Genomic DNA, 16,686 nt, shown 5'->3' with positions numbered 1-16,686 from the left:
TAAGCCTAAAGTTTATTAACCAGAATTAATTCAGGCCCTATTTTGAGAAGTTCTTAAGTTGGAAAAGTAAAGAAATTTGTAAGAAATGAGACTGTTACTAAGAAAATATTGAGGAATTGCACTTAAGAGCTTTCTTAAGAACTTCCTAAAATTTCCTCTTATGTCATTTCTTAAGATCTATCTTAAGAACACATTGGTGAATCCGGCCTTAGGTTCCTCTCCATTATAAGATAAGATAAGATAAGATAAGATTGCACTTTATTGATCCCCTGGGGGAAATTCGGGTGCCACAGCAGCAGTTGGTGGAACAACGCCAAGGAAGTCAAGCACAGGAAAGGCAATAAAAAAAGAGGTAATAAAATACAATAATAAGGAAAAGGTAATAAATATAAAACTATAAGTGACAGTGCAAATAAATGCAAATAAAATATCCAGATTTAGATAAGTCCAAGTATATAGTCCAGAGGTACGTATAATATCCATGTTCAACATAGTCAAGAGATTTAAGTTATTAATTAGGGCTGAACAATTAATCAAAATTGTATCGAAATCGCAATATGGCCTACTGCAATTTTCAAATCGCAGGAGGCGCAATATTTGTTAAAGGTGAAATGTGTCAAAATACCATTTTAAATGAAATATTGTCATGCTGCAGAGATGTCCTGGCCTACACATCATATTCTACAGACTTCAGAAAACATCTTTGTTTGGTACAGATCCCTGCAAAAATCACACCATAATCATTTTAATACGTTTTTCAGTGAAATTGAGAATAATGATGTAAAAATGATCATTCCCTCTGATATCGCAAATCATATCGCAATTGCAATATCAGTCAAAATAATCGCAATTAGATATTTTTTCAAAATCGTTCAGCCTTATTATTAGGCCGGTTAGGGGGAGGGGGGTCTAAGGGGCTAGGGTCCAGGAGCTAGACACTCCTAGGAACCTATAAGAGTGCACCATCTCTGCTAGGGATGAGCACAGTTATTTGAATATTCAAAATGACGTGGGTATCCGACCATAGCCTTAGAGCGCAAAACACAAACACCTGCGCTTTACAGCACCCGCTCTCCGCTCGGAGACCTGTCCAAAATTATGTAAGAGTCCGACTGACGTTTGAGATAGTGGAAGAAATCTGGAAATATGTCGGCATGGCATCACTTTGCCTCTCCGCAAGAATGTCAATCAACAACACAGGATATGATGTTGATATCCCTTGTGCCATAATACAAGGTGAGCGTTCATGCAGAGGCCCAATTCAGAGTTTAACAGAGTGATATGCTACCATGCAAATGAGCACCATAGAAACCATCATAAATCTACAGCACCATAAGACAGGCAGCAGCATTCACCAGCTACCTGCTCTAGCTTCAGGGTGAGTGAGAGTAGGCGAGTCATCGGGGTTATCAAGCGGGCTCCCTCCTTCACCCATGTTTCGTTGGAGTAGGCCCAGGACACCTCAAGAAGGCTCAACAGTGTATTTCAGCGTCCCAGAAACACCCCCCCCCCCTCTGCCCAGACTCAGCAGACCCAAGTCCGCTACACCAGTGATTCTCAGCCCTTTTCCTATCAAGGACCCCTAATTTAGTCCACATTAGGGCCTCGGACCCCCATTTGATGAGATTTTGTCTCTCGGACCCAAATCTGAGAATATTTTTATTGTCAGATATGATTTTGCCCAGAATTTCACGACTATCTGTATTGTAGGTAGAGAGATTACAGAGAAACTATGATCAAAACATCCTCTAATCATGTTCACTTCTTGTAAATGAAATAATGGTGAAGTTTAACAATTCATCCATTTGCTGGGGACCCCCTGGAACCCCCCCCCCCCCCAAGGACCCCTGGTGGTCCCCGGACCCCACGTTGAGAACCACCGCACTACACTGCTATCACTGTCATTTGCACCTTTTCTACCAACAACACTACTTTACACACTGCCACCAATCTAAGAAAAAGACACCACCAAACAACAATATGGGCCCAAGTTGCATCATCAGTAGTTTTTTTTTTTTTTGTTATTTTCAACCTGGGCCTTACTTTCCTAGTTTTTGCCATCATGCCAATCGATTCTGATCACAATTCCATCAGTTCATCGTTGAGCTACCTACCTCTGTTTGCAGGGAACACTGCTCTCCAATGCAAACCGATGGGGCAAAGGGAAGCTCAGTCAAACCCAAAAAGCACCCAAGACATGTCCTTTTCAACACAATAGCATTCAAACAACTGTGGGACCTAACTACATCCAATAGCCTGTTCATCCGTGGCCTGGAACTCGTATATAGTGCTTAGATATTAGATTAGTTATTTTAGTAGAAAGTTCAAGAACTCTAGATTATAGACAACACTGCCACGCCCCATCATGTGCACATGAAGAACAGCAGCCAGTAGAGTAAACAAGGGAGTGTGTGAGCAATGCCCTAAAGTATGAAATGAACTATTATAACTGAAAAGTCTTGTGATAATTGTTCTATCGCAGCCATTGCAGTGAGTGTTATTGTGTTCAAAGGGCGTATTTGGATCGCTTTTCGGGTTTGGCAGTTTGAGTTTCCCTTTGTCCATGCGGATTGTATTGTAGACCAGCGCTCCTTACAAACTATAGTGGAGTTATTGAAAAATTTTGATCTGAATTTATCGGCATAATGGCAAAAAAACTACAAAAATAAAGCCCACGTTGAAAATAACCAGAAGGATTGTTTAACAGTGTTAGTGTTTTAGGGTGGATTGTTCTTGCAAAAATGAACACACTCCCCAAGCACACACACACACACACACATACACACAGTAACTAGCAGGGATATTTTGCACTCATTTACACGAGGAAAATTTAGTAAGACAGATGGAGAGGGGAGAGTAAAAGCTTTGCCAGACAACAGCGAGTCGCTCCCACTCTCCATCTGTTTGTATTGGACCGAACCACGGATACACACACATACACACACGCACACACAGTACTCACCCCTTATCAAATAAACAGGCAATGCATCATCTTGCGCAACGGTGACCATCTCCGACAGCGATGACCTCACTTAAACACCGAGCGTTGACCCTCCCACCCACGCAACCTTGTGTCCCTTCGTGTTGCTTCGGCGGTCATTGTCCTTGAAGAGGTCTCATCCTCCTCGTGGACACAGAACTAATCAGTGCCCCCATTGTAGTCGGTGTCGTGATGGAGAACGCCCTGTGCTGTGTTTCAGGTGAAGTGGTCGGACTCTTCGTCCAGCAGCGTGACTAAAACCCACCTGGAACTGGAGAACTTCCTGCTCAAGGTACTCACTCTTGTTCTTGTTTTCACCCATGCAGTGCCGTGACTCACATTTAGCCCACTTAGTGTTTAAAAGTACCCATGAAATGAACTCCCATTACCTTTACCTCCTGGAAAACAGAGTATCTTTAACGGTGAGCTCATGCTGCACCAAGAGGCGTAAATCTAAATTTCGAAACATCAGAACACTCCCGCCCCTCTGCACCCCTCCCATTAACTAAAACTGACTTTCTCCCCCCTGAGATCCTACTTAGACCCTGTTTACACTATTGAAAATTAGGGATGGGCATTTCAAGCAAAAATACTATTCGATATTCACTGGGAACTATTCAACCATTCTTCAAAGGTCACCCCACCCCACCCCCCGCACTGTGCGAACTAGGCTAGCCATATTGACGTTAGCTAGCCAGGCTAACTAGCAAGCTAGGCGGACGTTAGCATAGAGCTAGCTAGCTAAGCCAGCTGCCTAGTCCGGCTAAATGGCTACGGCTTGATTAGCCCCAAACCGGTCTTTCTCTCGTTTTAACATTAAAACGAGAGAAAAGCCCCGAACTGATCCTTCTCCCGTTTTAACATTAAAACGAGAGAAGAGCCCCGAACCGGTCCTTCTCTCGTTTTAACATTAAAACGAGAGAAGAGCCCCGAACCGGTCCTTCTCTCGTTTTTACATTAAAACGAGAGAAGAGCCCCAAACTGATTCGGGGCTAATCAAGCCATAGCTATTTACTACTAGCAAGCTATGAAAATATACTTTTTAAGACAACACGATAGTCGCATAAACTATTTGATTTTTTTATAATTTAATGACTATTCGAAAATTTAAAAATCATGACCCATCCCTATTGAAAATGCTTTTCGGCAACAGAAACTGGCAGAATATGGGGTGAAATCTAGCTTTGTCTTTGCTACCTCTGGAGGTGGTGGACCAAAGCAGGATATTTAATGACGCTAAAGCTAGATTCCAGGCTAGATTGTCAGACTGAAGCTACATTTGAGGCCAGATTGCCAGGTTAAAACTATATTTGTAGCCAAATTCTTTATGTTCAAAGCTATATTTGAAGCCAGTTCCTCAGGGCCAAAGCTAGATTTTCGAACGCAAGGTTCTCAGGCCAAAGCTAAATTCTCAGGTTAAAGCTAGATTTGAAACCAGCAATACTTAAGCTCAAGCTCTCTTCTAAAGGCAGATGGGGAAAGCATCACTTGTGCAAACACGGGCCTCAGTGTATCATGCTGTTGTTTGTTTAACTCTTTCTTTCCGCAGCTTCCTAAGGATCAGTGTACTGAGTCTTTTGAGAAGGGCATCCTGAGGCTCCTGAACCAGGGAGACCAGTATGAGAGCAGGGAGGTGGAGAGGACCCTCAGGTATGTCTAATCCTCATATATAACATCGTCCTCATAACATTATATCACATATTTTCAAACTTACTCTCAACAGAATCATTTTCAGAAGTTTTTTTTTGTTACCCAGAATTGATTTTGCAGCTATTGAATAGGCTAATGCACTGTTTTTAGAGGCTCCTGTCCCACAGTCACCATACCTTACATTGACTATTAATGCCATAGGCCAGGAATGTTTTTGCCACTTCACTGTTTTACCAGCCAACAAGATTTTTGTGGAATAGAATAGACCCTCCGAATGATTGGTTACCCGTTGGATGGTAAACAAACTTACCAGCCACAGTCAAGACTTACCAGCATCTGGTGGCTGGTGGTAATTTCACAGATCCACCCACAGATACACACACACACACACACACACACGACTTCAACTGAAATGTAGTTTTAGTCCCTGTATGTGCTTCCCCATTTCAGTGTCAGAGTTTACCGCAGAAAATGTAACAGGTCCAGGGAGTAGCTATTACTCTAATACATAAATAAATAATAGAACAAGAACAAGAGTGTATTTAATTTTTAGCGTTTTTATCTTGGACTCTGCTCCTGCCTGTGGTGGCGTTATAGCTCAGCTTTGATAAGTACGGTAGCCCCTTTGACCAAACCGGAGTCATGGAGTCAATGGTGGATCCCATTAAACTCGCTCCAAGTCTCAAGGCAGGATGTGCGGGTGCATTTTGGATTTCAAAACAAAACGGAAAGAAACGAACGCAGTAAAGCCTTGTCGTTTGTCACATTTGTCATTCGACTTTGAAGTACCCCAAACTCAACATGCTCGTCTGACTAGATGCAACTAGTTTTCTAGCTGTTCAGTTTTCACACACAGCTGATAGGGCTGAACAATTAATCTAAATTTTATCGAAATCGCAATGTGGCCTACTGCAATTTTCAAACCGCAGGAGGCACAATATTTGTTAAAGGTGAAATGTGTCAAAATATCATTTTAAAGTAAATATTGTTGTGCTGCAGAGATGTCCTGGCCTACACATCATATTCTACAGACTTAAGAAAACATCTTTGTTTGGTACAGATCCCCGCAAAAATCACACCATAATCATTTTAATACGTTTTTCAATGAAAATGAGAATAATGATGTAAAAATGATCATTCCCTCTAATATCGCAAATCATATTGCAATTGCAATATCAGTCAAAATAATCGCAATTAGATATTTTTTCAAAACCGTTCAGCCCTAACAGCTGAGCAGTAAAAGAGTAAGCCCTCCTATACACTGCTCCAAACATGGCTGATGTCAGTGGTTACACAACATGACTGTAAAGCTTATAGTCAAACAAGCTGCAGCCAGTATAGGCTGCGGTCATGCTAATGTTCCATATTGGCAGGGTGCACATACAGTGACAATACCAGGAAAACACAAGATAAGATAATGAAATGAGTCAAGCCAGAGAGGACAGTTTCAACCAAGATTATATCATTCTGTTTCAAATACTGTATGTTCTAACTAGGGCCGCAACTAACGATTATTTTCATTGTCGATTATTTTCTCGATTAAAATGTCAGAAAATGGTGAAAAACGTGGATCAGTGTTTCCCAAAGCCCAAGATGACGTCCTCAAATGTCTTGTTTTGTCCACAACCCAAAGATATTCAGTTTACTGTCATAGAGGAGGAAAGAAACCAGAAAATATTCACATTTAAGAAGCTGGAATCAGAGAATTTTGACTTATTTTTCTTAAAAAATTACTCAAACCGATTAATCGATTATCAAAATAGTTGGCGATTAATTTAATAGTTGACTAACTAATCGATTAATCGTTGCAGCTCTAGTTCTAACTCTAATAATCAATAATGACCATTATCATCACATCAATAAATGAGCACAATATATTCAGTGTGAACTACAGTCATCTTTGGAATGATAGTTTTTGAGCCAGTTTCATTTGGGGAAGAAAGAAAATCAAACATTCGGAAGGCCCTGGAGCAACATTTAGTAACAACAGGGCAAGTATGTTTGAAAGGGACCTTGTAGTGTGTTTTCGTGTGTGTGTGTGTGTGTGTGTGTGTGTGTGTGTGTGTGTGTGTGTGTGTGTGTGTGTGTTGGCCAGTGAGGGGAGGTGCAGGCGTTTGTTTGTCAAAGCCAACTACGCCCCCTCCTGGTACCATGCGCACACACACACACACACACACACACACACACACACACACACACACGTACGTACACAACCTAGTGCCCATCAGTTTCGTTTTTGTGTAAAGAGAAAGTGCTGCAAGTGAAACCTATCTGTCTGAACACAATCTTTTCATCAGTGAACCTTATGTTGACTGCCCAGCTGTATTATGGCCTTTCCTGTATCAGTCTGATTTGTTGTCATCGTTCACATACTTTTTTTTTGTAACTCTGGCATTACAATTAACTGGTAGAATAATTGATCTGTAACAAAATAATGAGCAGTTGTAGACCTAGTGTTAACACCATAAGTTTAATGTAGGTAGTGGTTCATGGTCTCATGCTTGAGACCAGGGATAACAGTCCATCCATTCACACCATAGTGTAGTCCAAACACCTTCAAGATTTCACTTTAATTTGTATTTACTTGCATCTAGAGTCTCTACACAGATATAATATTAAATTGTGGCTCGTCTAAAAGTGATTCTAATATGATGCCTTCCTCCTTGGAGGTATAGAAACAAGAAAAGTCACATAAAAGCTCAATTTCACTGTAGGGCCGGACGATATGTTTGAAATCAATATCACGATAATCATAAGGATTTTTTTCGATATCGATATATATATGACGATATGGCTCACATAAGCGAAATCACGTTAAATAATCATATTAGTGTTCACCATATTGAACCGAATGGTAATGTTTGGTGTGATGTCAAATATTCCTACCATACTTCATTTTGTCTGAGTTTCTAAATAGAATTAGCTTGTTCTCATCAGTTCAGACAGCAGAATTGTGCGTCTCGATATCCCAAAATCACCATATCATCACTAGAGCTGCAACGATTAATCGATTAATCGATTAGTTGTCAACTATTAAATTAATCGGCAACTATTTTGATAATCGATTAATCGGTTTGAGTAATTTTTTAAGAAAAATACGTCAAAATTCTCTGATTCCAGCTTCTTAAATGTGAATATTTTCTGGTTTCTTTCCTCCTCTATGACAGTAAACTGAATATCTTTGGGTTGTGGACAAAACAAGACATTTGAGGACGTCATCTTGGGCTTTGGGAAACACTGATCCACATTTTTCACCATTTTCTGACATTTTATAGACCAAACAACTAATCGATTAATCGAGAAAATAATCGACAGATTAATCGACAATGAAAATAATCGTTAGTTGCAGCCCTAATCATCACAATATAATCCCACTGAAAGACGATAAACGGTAATATTGAATTATCGTCCAGCCCTATTTCACTGTCAAAACAATCTTACTGTGTCTCAGACACAAGCATTTCTAAATCCAGATTTAGCCCTTTAATATTCCAGTGTCCTGCTGGCTTAGACTTCCCAAGTTGACCTTTGCATGCAGCGCTTGTGCAGAAGGGCAAAGGTCTTCCAAGTCTAGCAGTCCGTGGCAGTCACACTCGTCCAGTTTTTCAAAGACTTGCTGAGAAAACCAGTGGTGGAAAGTAACTAAGTACATTTACTCAAGTACTGTACTTAAGTACAATTTTGAGATACTTGTACTTTACTTGAGTATTTCCATTTGATGCTACTTCATACTTCCACTCCACTACATTTCAGAGGGAAATATTGTACTTTCTACTCCACTACATTTATTTGACAGCTTTAGTTACTTTTCAGATGGAGATTTGACACAATGGATAATATAACAAGCTTTTAAAATACAACACATTGTTAAAGATGAAACCAGTGGTTTCCAACCTTTTTGGCTTTTGACGTCTTACAAAAAGCAGTGTGTAGTCGGGTCACATTTCAGATGTCTATGAGTTGTTAACAGCTCCACCAAATAGTGATTTTTCCCTCTAAACCTCACATGGTTTCATTTCAATAAATGTTCAAATGATCCAATATTTCAGCAAAAATCAAAGATTAGAGAAAAAGTCCAAAAACTGAAAACAGATTTATGTATCAGAACTTTGTTTTTTCTTCTTTCCTCTCCCATTAATCATCTCATGACCCCTCAGATTTATCCGGTGACCCTTTGGAGGGGCCCGACCCCTGGGTTGGGAACCACTGGACTAAACTAGCTAACTGTATATAAAGTAGTTCAAACTAGCTCCACCTCCAGCAGCTACAACAGTAACATGCTGCTTACACACTGATGCTTCAGTATTAATAATGTAATGATGTCATATATAATAAAATATCAGTCAGAGGGACCAAACCACTACTTTTACTTTAATACTTTAACTACATTTTGCTGCTAATACTTATGTACTTTTACTTAAGTAAAGGATCAGAGTACTTCTTCCACCACTGGAGAAAACTACGGAGAAAAGTGGTAACTGCTAACTAAAAATGCATCCCAGTGCAAAACCAAGGCTGGCAAATGTCAGTTCAGAAACCAACCGGGCAGCCATACTCATCTTTCCCTTTTTTAGATGGATTGCCAAGTGCTGGCGGGACTTATTATCTCAAAGCAGCTTCCCTAAAAATGGGTAGCTAGCTTGTGGCCACCCATGACCTTTGGTTAAAATGTTACAATTGCTAACAATGCTAACAAGCCCTTTTAAGAAAACTGAAAGATACATTTAGAACCTTTTTTTTCTCCCCACAATGACAAGTGTCTAGTGTAGCAAATAACAGACTCCATTTCTTATACTTTTAAGTGAGGCGGCACCGTGAGAGTTTTTGTTTTTTTGGCAGCGGGAAAAGAGCTATATGGAAGTCTGGGGGGTTTGAAGGCAACACGAAACGGCATTTTGAGAGTCTGTTGCTCGAGAAGTTCAATGTATATCCGGCTGAAACAGGATGATGGGGCAGGACACAGCATGGAGAGGGATCGTTCAAATGTTTTTTTTGCTTTAGTTTTTTTCTTTTGAGCAAACATGGAAAGTGACTCAGAAGAAATGGATGCTCGCCTATGCTGCTTTCCAAGGGGGAAAAGCAATGGGGATTTGATATAAAATCAAAACATTTGTCAAATTTGTGACCTGTCTTGTTAAATAAGTGTACTAAGTCCTACCACCAATGTAGTTTTTCCACTGCCTGCTGTATTAGCTCTCCTGAAAAACAACTGATCTTCCCTTCTTTTCTCTCTCTCCCTCCCTCCCTCCCTCCCTCAGGGAAAGGTTCCTGTCTGCCCCTCCAGTCTTCAGACAGACCAGAAAGGTCTGTAGCTTCTTCAACTGTGACTCCAGCTACTCTACAAAACCAACATGCTGTAGATGTAAGTATCAAACGGAGGGAGAGAGAGGGAGAGAGAGACAGAGAGAGAGAGAGAGAGAGATATCTGATCTCATTGCTTCATTCTGGCATTTTCAAAATTACACTGATTGGCCCAAGGTTGGCATTGCAACATTTGTTTACTTGCTGGATTATTCAGAGACTTTTACTTGGGTGGAATGATTCATCATGTATTACACTGATTGGCCCAAGGGGTAACTGCAATTACAGCTCCAAACAAGGTGACATATTTGTTGCTGATTGGCCCAGATGGGGGAATTCATCATTCATAGGGGACGATATTATCTTGATATTGGTCAAACGTTGTGTTACATAGAAAGCAGAATGATGCGTTTGCGTCTTTGCGATCCGCAAAACTAGATCAGGCCGCCAGTAACGCAGAGAGGGGAATAGTCCTGGGATTTCCTGATTAGTGAAAGTGCGCATAATTGTGTCATGAAATCAGAGCTACTTTTAATTTATGTGCTTTGCAACTTTTCCGTTTACTCTCGATTCCCCTGTGGAGCCTAGAAATGTCTTTTTATGGCTCCGCCGGCAACAGCCATGGCCAGAGGCATTATGTTTTCAGGTTGTCCGTCTGTCCGTCCCATTCTCATGAACGCGATATCTCACGAACGCCTGCAGGGAATTTCATTACATCTGGCACAAACGTCCACTTGGACTCAAGGATGAACTGATTAGAATTTGATGGTCAGAGGTCAAAAGTCACTGTCACCTCACAAAAGACATTTTTGGGCATAACTCAAGAATTCATACGCTAATTATGACAACATTTCACACAAATGTCTAATAGGATAAAATGATGAAGTGATGACATTTTATATCCAAAGGTTCAAAGGTCAACTTCACTGTGACATCATAATGTTTTGCTTACCACTGTAGCTGAGAAAATGATCTTGGGTCATTCTACAAAAACGGTGGAAGTGCTGTCACTTACTTTTGCAGACACCAAAATCCTTTAAGTTGACCTAATAATCACATTAAGTATATATGTTCAATAAATAAAGACCGTCCTTGCAATGATAAAACTAAGTTTATTGGCGGAGGCATACAACTGCGAGGCGGTTATTTCTAGTTTGGAGATATTTTGATATACTCCACTTTGACTGCTTGTTAGCAGCAAGAGGCAGCGGAGCTAAACCGTTTCAACCGACAGCTGACTCTGGAGCCAATATTGAATAGAATAGAATAGAATAGAAGGTTGAGAATTGACTCAAAAACAGATTAATAAATATTGTCATCAGAGTTTTGTCCACATTGAAACTATGGAGCTTTCTCAGTGTTTCTGGCAGATGTGCTGGGCGTTGGCTGGGAAACACAGGATCAGTCCAGGACCAGTGCCAAGACACTGGTACTACTGGACCAGCTCCACTGGTCAAAAATTAGAGGGGGTTACACCACAAGGGGGTTCTGGTAAAGTCTACAGCTATTGCTGGTTTTAGTCAGGTATTTGTTTTTGAAATCTTTTTTTATGATCCTCGACTTTTTTCATAATCTCACATTGTTTTTCTCTCGTAAGTTCCGCTACTACTGCTGCTACTTCGCACATCCTGTTCACGCTGGAATCCAGTGGAAGTGGAAGTGGAATAAAGGGAGTGAACATGAAAAAAAAATTAAACACAGGATGTCTGCAGGTTCTGAAAAAGTCTTAAAGTGTATTATCTAAAACTCAAGGTCTTAAAGGGGCTTGAATAGTTAAATATGGCATTTTAAATCTCAAATTCAGTTTTAGAGAGTCTTAAAAATCTTGTAGTTTGTGCTCTTAATTTGATGTTTGTTAGATTTCATTCTCATTGGTACTAAAAAGTAGAGTTGGGGAGGGATGGAGAGGAGGGGAGGCAGAGGCGGATAAGAGGAGAGAGAGGCCGAGTGAGGGGGAAAAATGTGAGAAGAGGAGGAGGAAGAGAAAACGGAGGACGAGAAACCAATTTACAAAGTGTGAAGGGAAAAGCGATGAAGGTAGGATGTGTTGATAAGGTATTGAAGCAGTGCCTTGCCCGTCTATGGGTGTGTTTTTTTTTCCGTGTGTGTGTGTGTGTTTCTGGCATATGTGTAAGCCAGTAGTAGTTAATATTCTTCACACCATTCTGTGCCAACCTCAACAGTGTTCACAGACTCCTGGTACTTGCAGATTTTAAAGGGAAAATCCACCCTAAAACACTTCAACACTGTCAAAGAACCGCTATTGGCGAAGCTCCTTGAATCAGCGGAAAGATTTTCAGATATCGAAAACATCAACAAAGTTCTGCGTCCAGAATGGTGCGTCTGACCTTGATAACTCATCGTGAACTGTGTCTCTCCCCCTATAGGCAACTGCCAGCTGGGGAAGGCCTACCAAGGAGACTGCTCCGACGCCTCCAGCCAGGAGGAAGGTGAGCAGAACTGGACTTATTCGGCAAAGACGAGGATGGGAATGCCCAAGACCGAATGAGGCTCAATTGTGCAGCGGCCAAAAAAGTGTTAAACCAACCGAAACTGTCTTATATTTTAGATTCTTTAAAGGAGCCGCCCTTTGCTTTGATGGAAAGGCAACGGCTTTGGAAAGAAATTCCTACAAAGGCATCAACTTCACTATTTCTATTTGTCTAAGAAACACATTTCAAGCATTTAAGCAGAAGCCTTTAGATTAGAGCTGCAACGATGAATCGATTAGTTGTCGACTATTAAATGAATCGCCAACTATTTTGATAATCGATTAATCGGTTTAAGTAATTTTTTAAGAAAAATAAGTCAAAATTCTCTGATTCCAGCTTCTTAAATGTGAATATTTTCTGGTGTCTTTACTCCTCTATGACAGTAAACTAAATATCTTTGGGTTGTGGACAAAACAAGACATTTGAGGACGTCATCTTGGGCTTTGGGAAACACTGATCCACATTTTTCACCATTTTCTGACATTTTATAGACCAAACAACTAATCGATTAATCGAGAAAATAAACGACAGATTAATCGACAATGAAAATAATCGTTAGTTGCAGCCCTACTTTAGATCAAAAGTTAGTGTATGTTATCATGAATGTTAACTTGTATAAGCTATCTGAACACAATAACTAATAGAATGTAGACCAACATGCCAATTGTGGATGTGTGCCATTTTAATAATGCTGATTGATCTTGGCATATTAAGACCCACAAGCAGTGACACAACTCTGGCACTTTGACAATACTTTATTTGCTGCTATTGGACTAAATAGGGCTTTTTGTTGAAAGAACGCCCAGACAGTTGTGTTTCTAGCCTTTCATTGGTGGCATTTCAGCAATGCTTTACGTATCTGTGAGAGAAGCCTTTTATGGAGTTGCCGTGTCAGCGATAAGGGCAAGGAAAAGGCTGGCTAAGCGGTGCCTCAGTGCTAGCTTTAACTGCATGGCTAACATGATAAGCTAACGGGTGTTTATTTTGGGAGGCCATTGGGGAAGGCTGAGTGCCTGACTCCCTCTCCAACCCTCATATTTCACGGCTATATTTGCCTGGTTGTGTGCTGGACTCTGCTCTGCCTGGCCAGCAGTAATCACAGCCCTGGCCTGGCTAATGCTAGCTTCAGCGTTGCTAATGCTACAGTAACTTGTATATGTTAGCCTAGAGTTATGCTAATATAGGCTAACCACTTGTCAAACTTAGGTCGGGATATATCCGGAAAATAAACGGACACAGTGAGCGAAGCAGTCAATGTGACAGAACGGAATAGAAGCTTGGCATGCAGTGGCACTTTGTTACACCTCAAGCTTCTGATAACCAGAGAGAGCTGTGTTGAGGAGTGGCTCCCCCCCAAGCTCTACTACACCCATTACCCATGGAGGGAGTGCTTCATTTTGAAATAACTGACAGCTGCTCCACTGCTGTGTTGTGTTGGCTTTGCGTTTTGTTGGTGTTGTGTTGGCTTTGCATTTGTGTTTTGTTGGTGATGTGTTGGCATTGCCTTTCCGTTTTGTTGGTGATGTGTTGGCATTGCTTCGCGGTTGCCGGGCCTAGATCCATGGCCTTGCCACAACAACACACACTGTAAAATACTAAACACTGATATGGCACTGTAAAATACTAAACACTGATATCTCACTTTAACTGCTGCCTTAACTTAAACCACTGAATTTCCTATGGACTGAAGACATTGACACAGTATAGTACAGTATGTGTTGTGTAATGATTTAACAGTGTGCTATGGGCTCTAATTAGGGTTCAACCCATAATGGGTTTTTTAAAGGCAAATACTGATATAGACATGTTCGAATTGAAGTATTTTTTGTCAATATTCTAGATCTGTAAATCTGTCCATTTTCATGACCAGAATTCAGTGTTTCCCCCAGAATTTATTATTGTCAGGGTGGAAAAGCCTCTGAAATAGCATTTAGACGATGGGACACAAACTCTCTTCTTTGATAATAACAATAATAATAATAATGAAAACAAATTGTTGCATACTTGTGTGGAATCTGATCAAAATATCTCATTACAGTTAATTCAGGGTAAGGGCTTCTCATATACAACCGGTGCCGTATTGATCAATTCTACAATAGATATGTAATCAAATTAACTGAATCATATCCAAGGTGGATGATGCTCACTGAACCCGATCCCATTTTTTATACAAGTACAATATCAGCCCAATATATTGGCAGCCCAATAGTTTGCTAACAGTAAAAGCTAATGGTGTTTTGTTGCTGTTCTCTCAGATTTAGAGTCGTATGTTCAGGGGCACAAGAAAAAGCATGGAACCAAGAGTCCCTCTCTGGGGTAAGTAGACCAGCTCTGGTCTGATCTGCTCTTCCGCTCTTCTTTTTCTGTTGTGCATGTTCATTCTATTCTAAGATAAGATGAAACTTCTTCGACACCCATGGGTAAACTGGGACAGTTTAGCAGCAAATAGTAATGCAATAGAGCAAAGAAACATTGCAAAGATGTTCGTTTTATCATATGCAACCGATAATTTCAATAGAATGTACACTACACCAAGTAGAAATGTATGGATGAAAGTATGAATCGAGTATCAATGACAGCATTAAGAGTGTGTGCAAAATAACAGCAGTAGTAGGGCTGGGTATTGTTAAGATTTTACCTGTTTTACTGGTGCCATTTTTGATTCTTCTAATACGTTTATTGGCTAAAAGTTGCAGAATATGCCTGACACCTAAAAGTTAAACAGAGTGAGATTGTCACATCTTGGGTATCATGTAAAATTCAACTTCCCCATTTGTATTTACCACTTTTTTTTGGGGTCATTTGAGCTCACTCTATACGTACAATATTTCCGACAGCATTTGAAGGCAGCCTCTGCTCGCTGCTGTTGTGACTGTTGGCGCGGTGCAGAACAAGTGGGGAAAACCTAGGAGATAATGAGGCAAATATTGGAGTTTTGGACCCACAGTGCAATCATTCAGCTTCAGAACATTTGGATTATGCTGCATAAGCTGTTTGGAGTCATTTTATGGCCTTTTTTTTTTTAACTGCAACAGCAAACTCGCTGTATGTTATGGACATACAAACTTAATCTGTGTTTTGACTGACATGAAGGTGATAAGATAATGACAAAACCGGGACTAAATTGCAACCGGTTCTCAATACCCAGCCCTAAGCAGTAGTAGTAATAGAACATAATAAGACTTCAAACTGTGGTGTTTTTCTCCCTTTTCTACTTACTACTTTCTCACTTTTCTGAACTTCTGAACAGCTGATCAAGTCTAAAAATTAATTCTACTGTAGCAGAATTCGATACCATCCAATACCCTCTTAGCCTTTTCCACAGTCATTCCATACAATACAGCAGCAGTAAAGAAACCCACTTCTCATCGCCGATCTGAGAACGCTATTTCGGTCGACGTCCTAATTCCTCACCCTCTCCACCAGACTTTCCAGTGCCAAAGGTCCCCAGGGGGAGAGTCGGAGGGGGGGCCACAGCTCGGAGCACAACGGTCCCGCCGAGCGGAGGAAGAAGGGTTGTACGCTGAAGAGCAGCCAGGACGCCGAACAGGTGAGGGAAGAGGCCCAAAATCCACGTCACTATATCATTTGACGCATGGATGATAACGGCATATATCGCGGTATATTTGCTTCTCTTCAAATTTAAACACACAAACCCTCTGAAGGCGATTTCTTCCCACCTCTGCTCAACAGTTCACTTGCTTTATTCGTTGTTTTCCTCATATTCCACAGCCTGTTTTGATTTGAGGTGATGGAAAAGGTTCCTCTTTCCATTTCTCATCCTATGTTTAATTTTTCTTCTTTCATATAGAGATACATGTATTGACACACGTCGTATTTTGGAACAGCGACATTTTACCACATATATTTACTAAAAGGTGAAGATGATGTTAAAGGAATAGTTCACCCAACTCTAAAGAACTGGTCCCCATTGACTTCAGTTGTTTTGGAGAAGGCTGCTACCAAGTTGTGCTGGCAGCCTCCCTGTGTGTTATATGCACTAACAAATTTCACCCGTGTTTCATTTGGCATGAGGGTGAGTAGGTGATGACGGAATTTTCATTTTTGGGTGAACTACTCCTTTAAGGGTTTTTGGTTCATGCTTCACACATAAACAGACGCAACCAGCAAACTTAAAGACCCCGCGACACGGCAGCTTTACTTCCCTGATTTGGTGGATTTCCCGTAGAAACAGGACGTTGGGGGCGGGACATAGCGCAGGGAGGGATCATTCAAAAGCGTAAACCAATGGGAGATCAGCTA

General features: G+C 40.8%; 1 protein-coding gene across 1 annotated transcript in view; it reads left to right on the top strand.

Annotated features, from left to right (window-relative positions):
* Positions 1–15,973, top strand: part of LOC139666368 (zinc finger CCHC domain-containing protein 2-like) — a gene marked incomplete at its 3' end in the record, with an annotated part of 30,647 nt that extends 14,674 nt beyond the window's left edge. The window contains exons 4-9 of the mRNA XM_071545556.1: positions 3,201–3,272; positions 4,530–4,630; positions 9,889–9,992; positions 12,319–12,381; positions 14,679–14,739; positions 15,850–15,973. Of these exons, the coding sequence (XP_071401657.1) occupies positions 3,201–3,272; positions 4,530–4,630; positions 9,889–9,992; positions 12,319–12,381; positions 14,679–14,739; positions 15,850–15,973 (525 nt within the window). The remainder of the gene's footprint in view (positions 1–3,200; positions 3,273–4,529; positions 4,631–9,888; positions 9,993–12,318; positions 12,382–14,678; positions 14,740–15,849) is intronic.
* Positions 15,974–16,686: the final 713 nt, after the last annotated feature.

This window comes from Centroberyx affinis, unplaced genomic scaffold (genome assembly GCF_046629955.1).
Source record: "Centroberyx affinis isolate AG114_WGS23_722 - 3 ecotype Tasmania unplaced genomic scaffold, CSIRO-AGI_Caff_v1 ptg004961l_1, whole genome shotgun sequence".
Taxonomy (NCBI): Eukaryota; Metazoa; Chordata; class Actinopteri; order Beryciformes; family Berycidae; genus Centroberyx; species Centroberyx affinis.
Note: the sequence above shows the minus strand (reverse complement) of the source record. Positions and strands in the feature narration are given on the sequence as shown.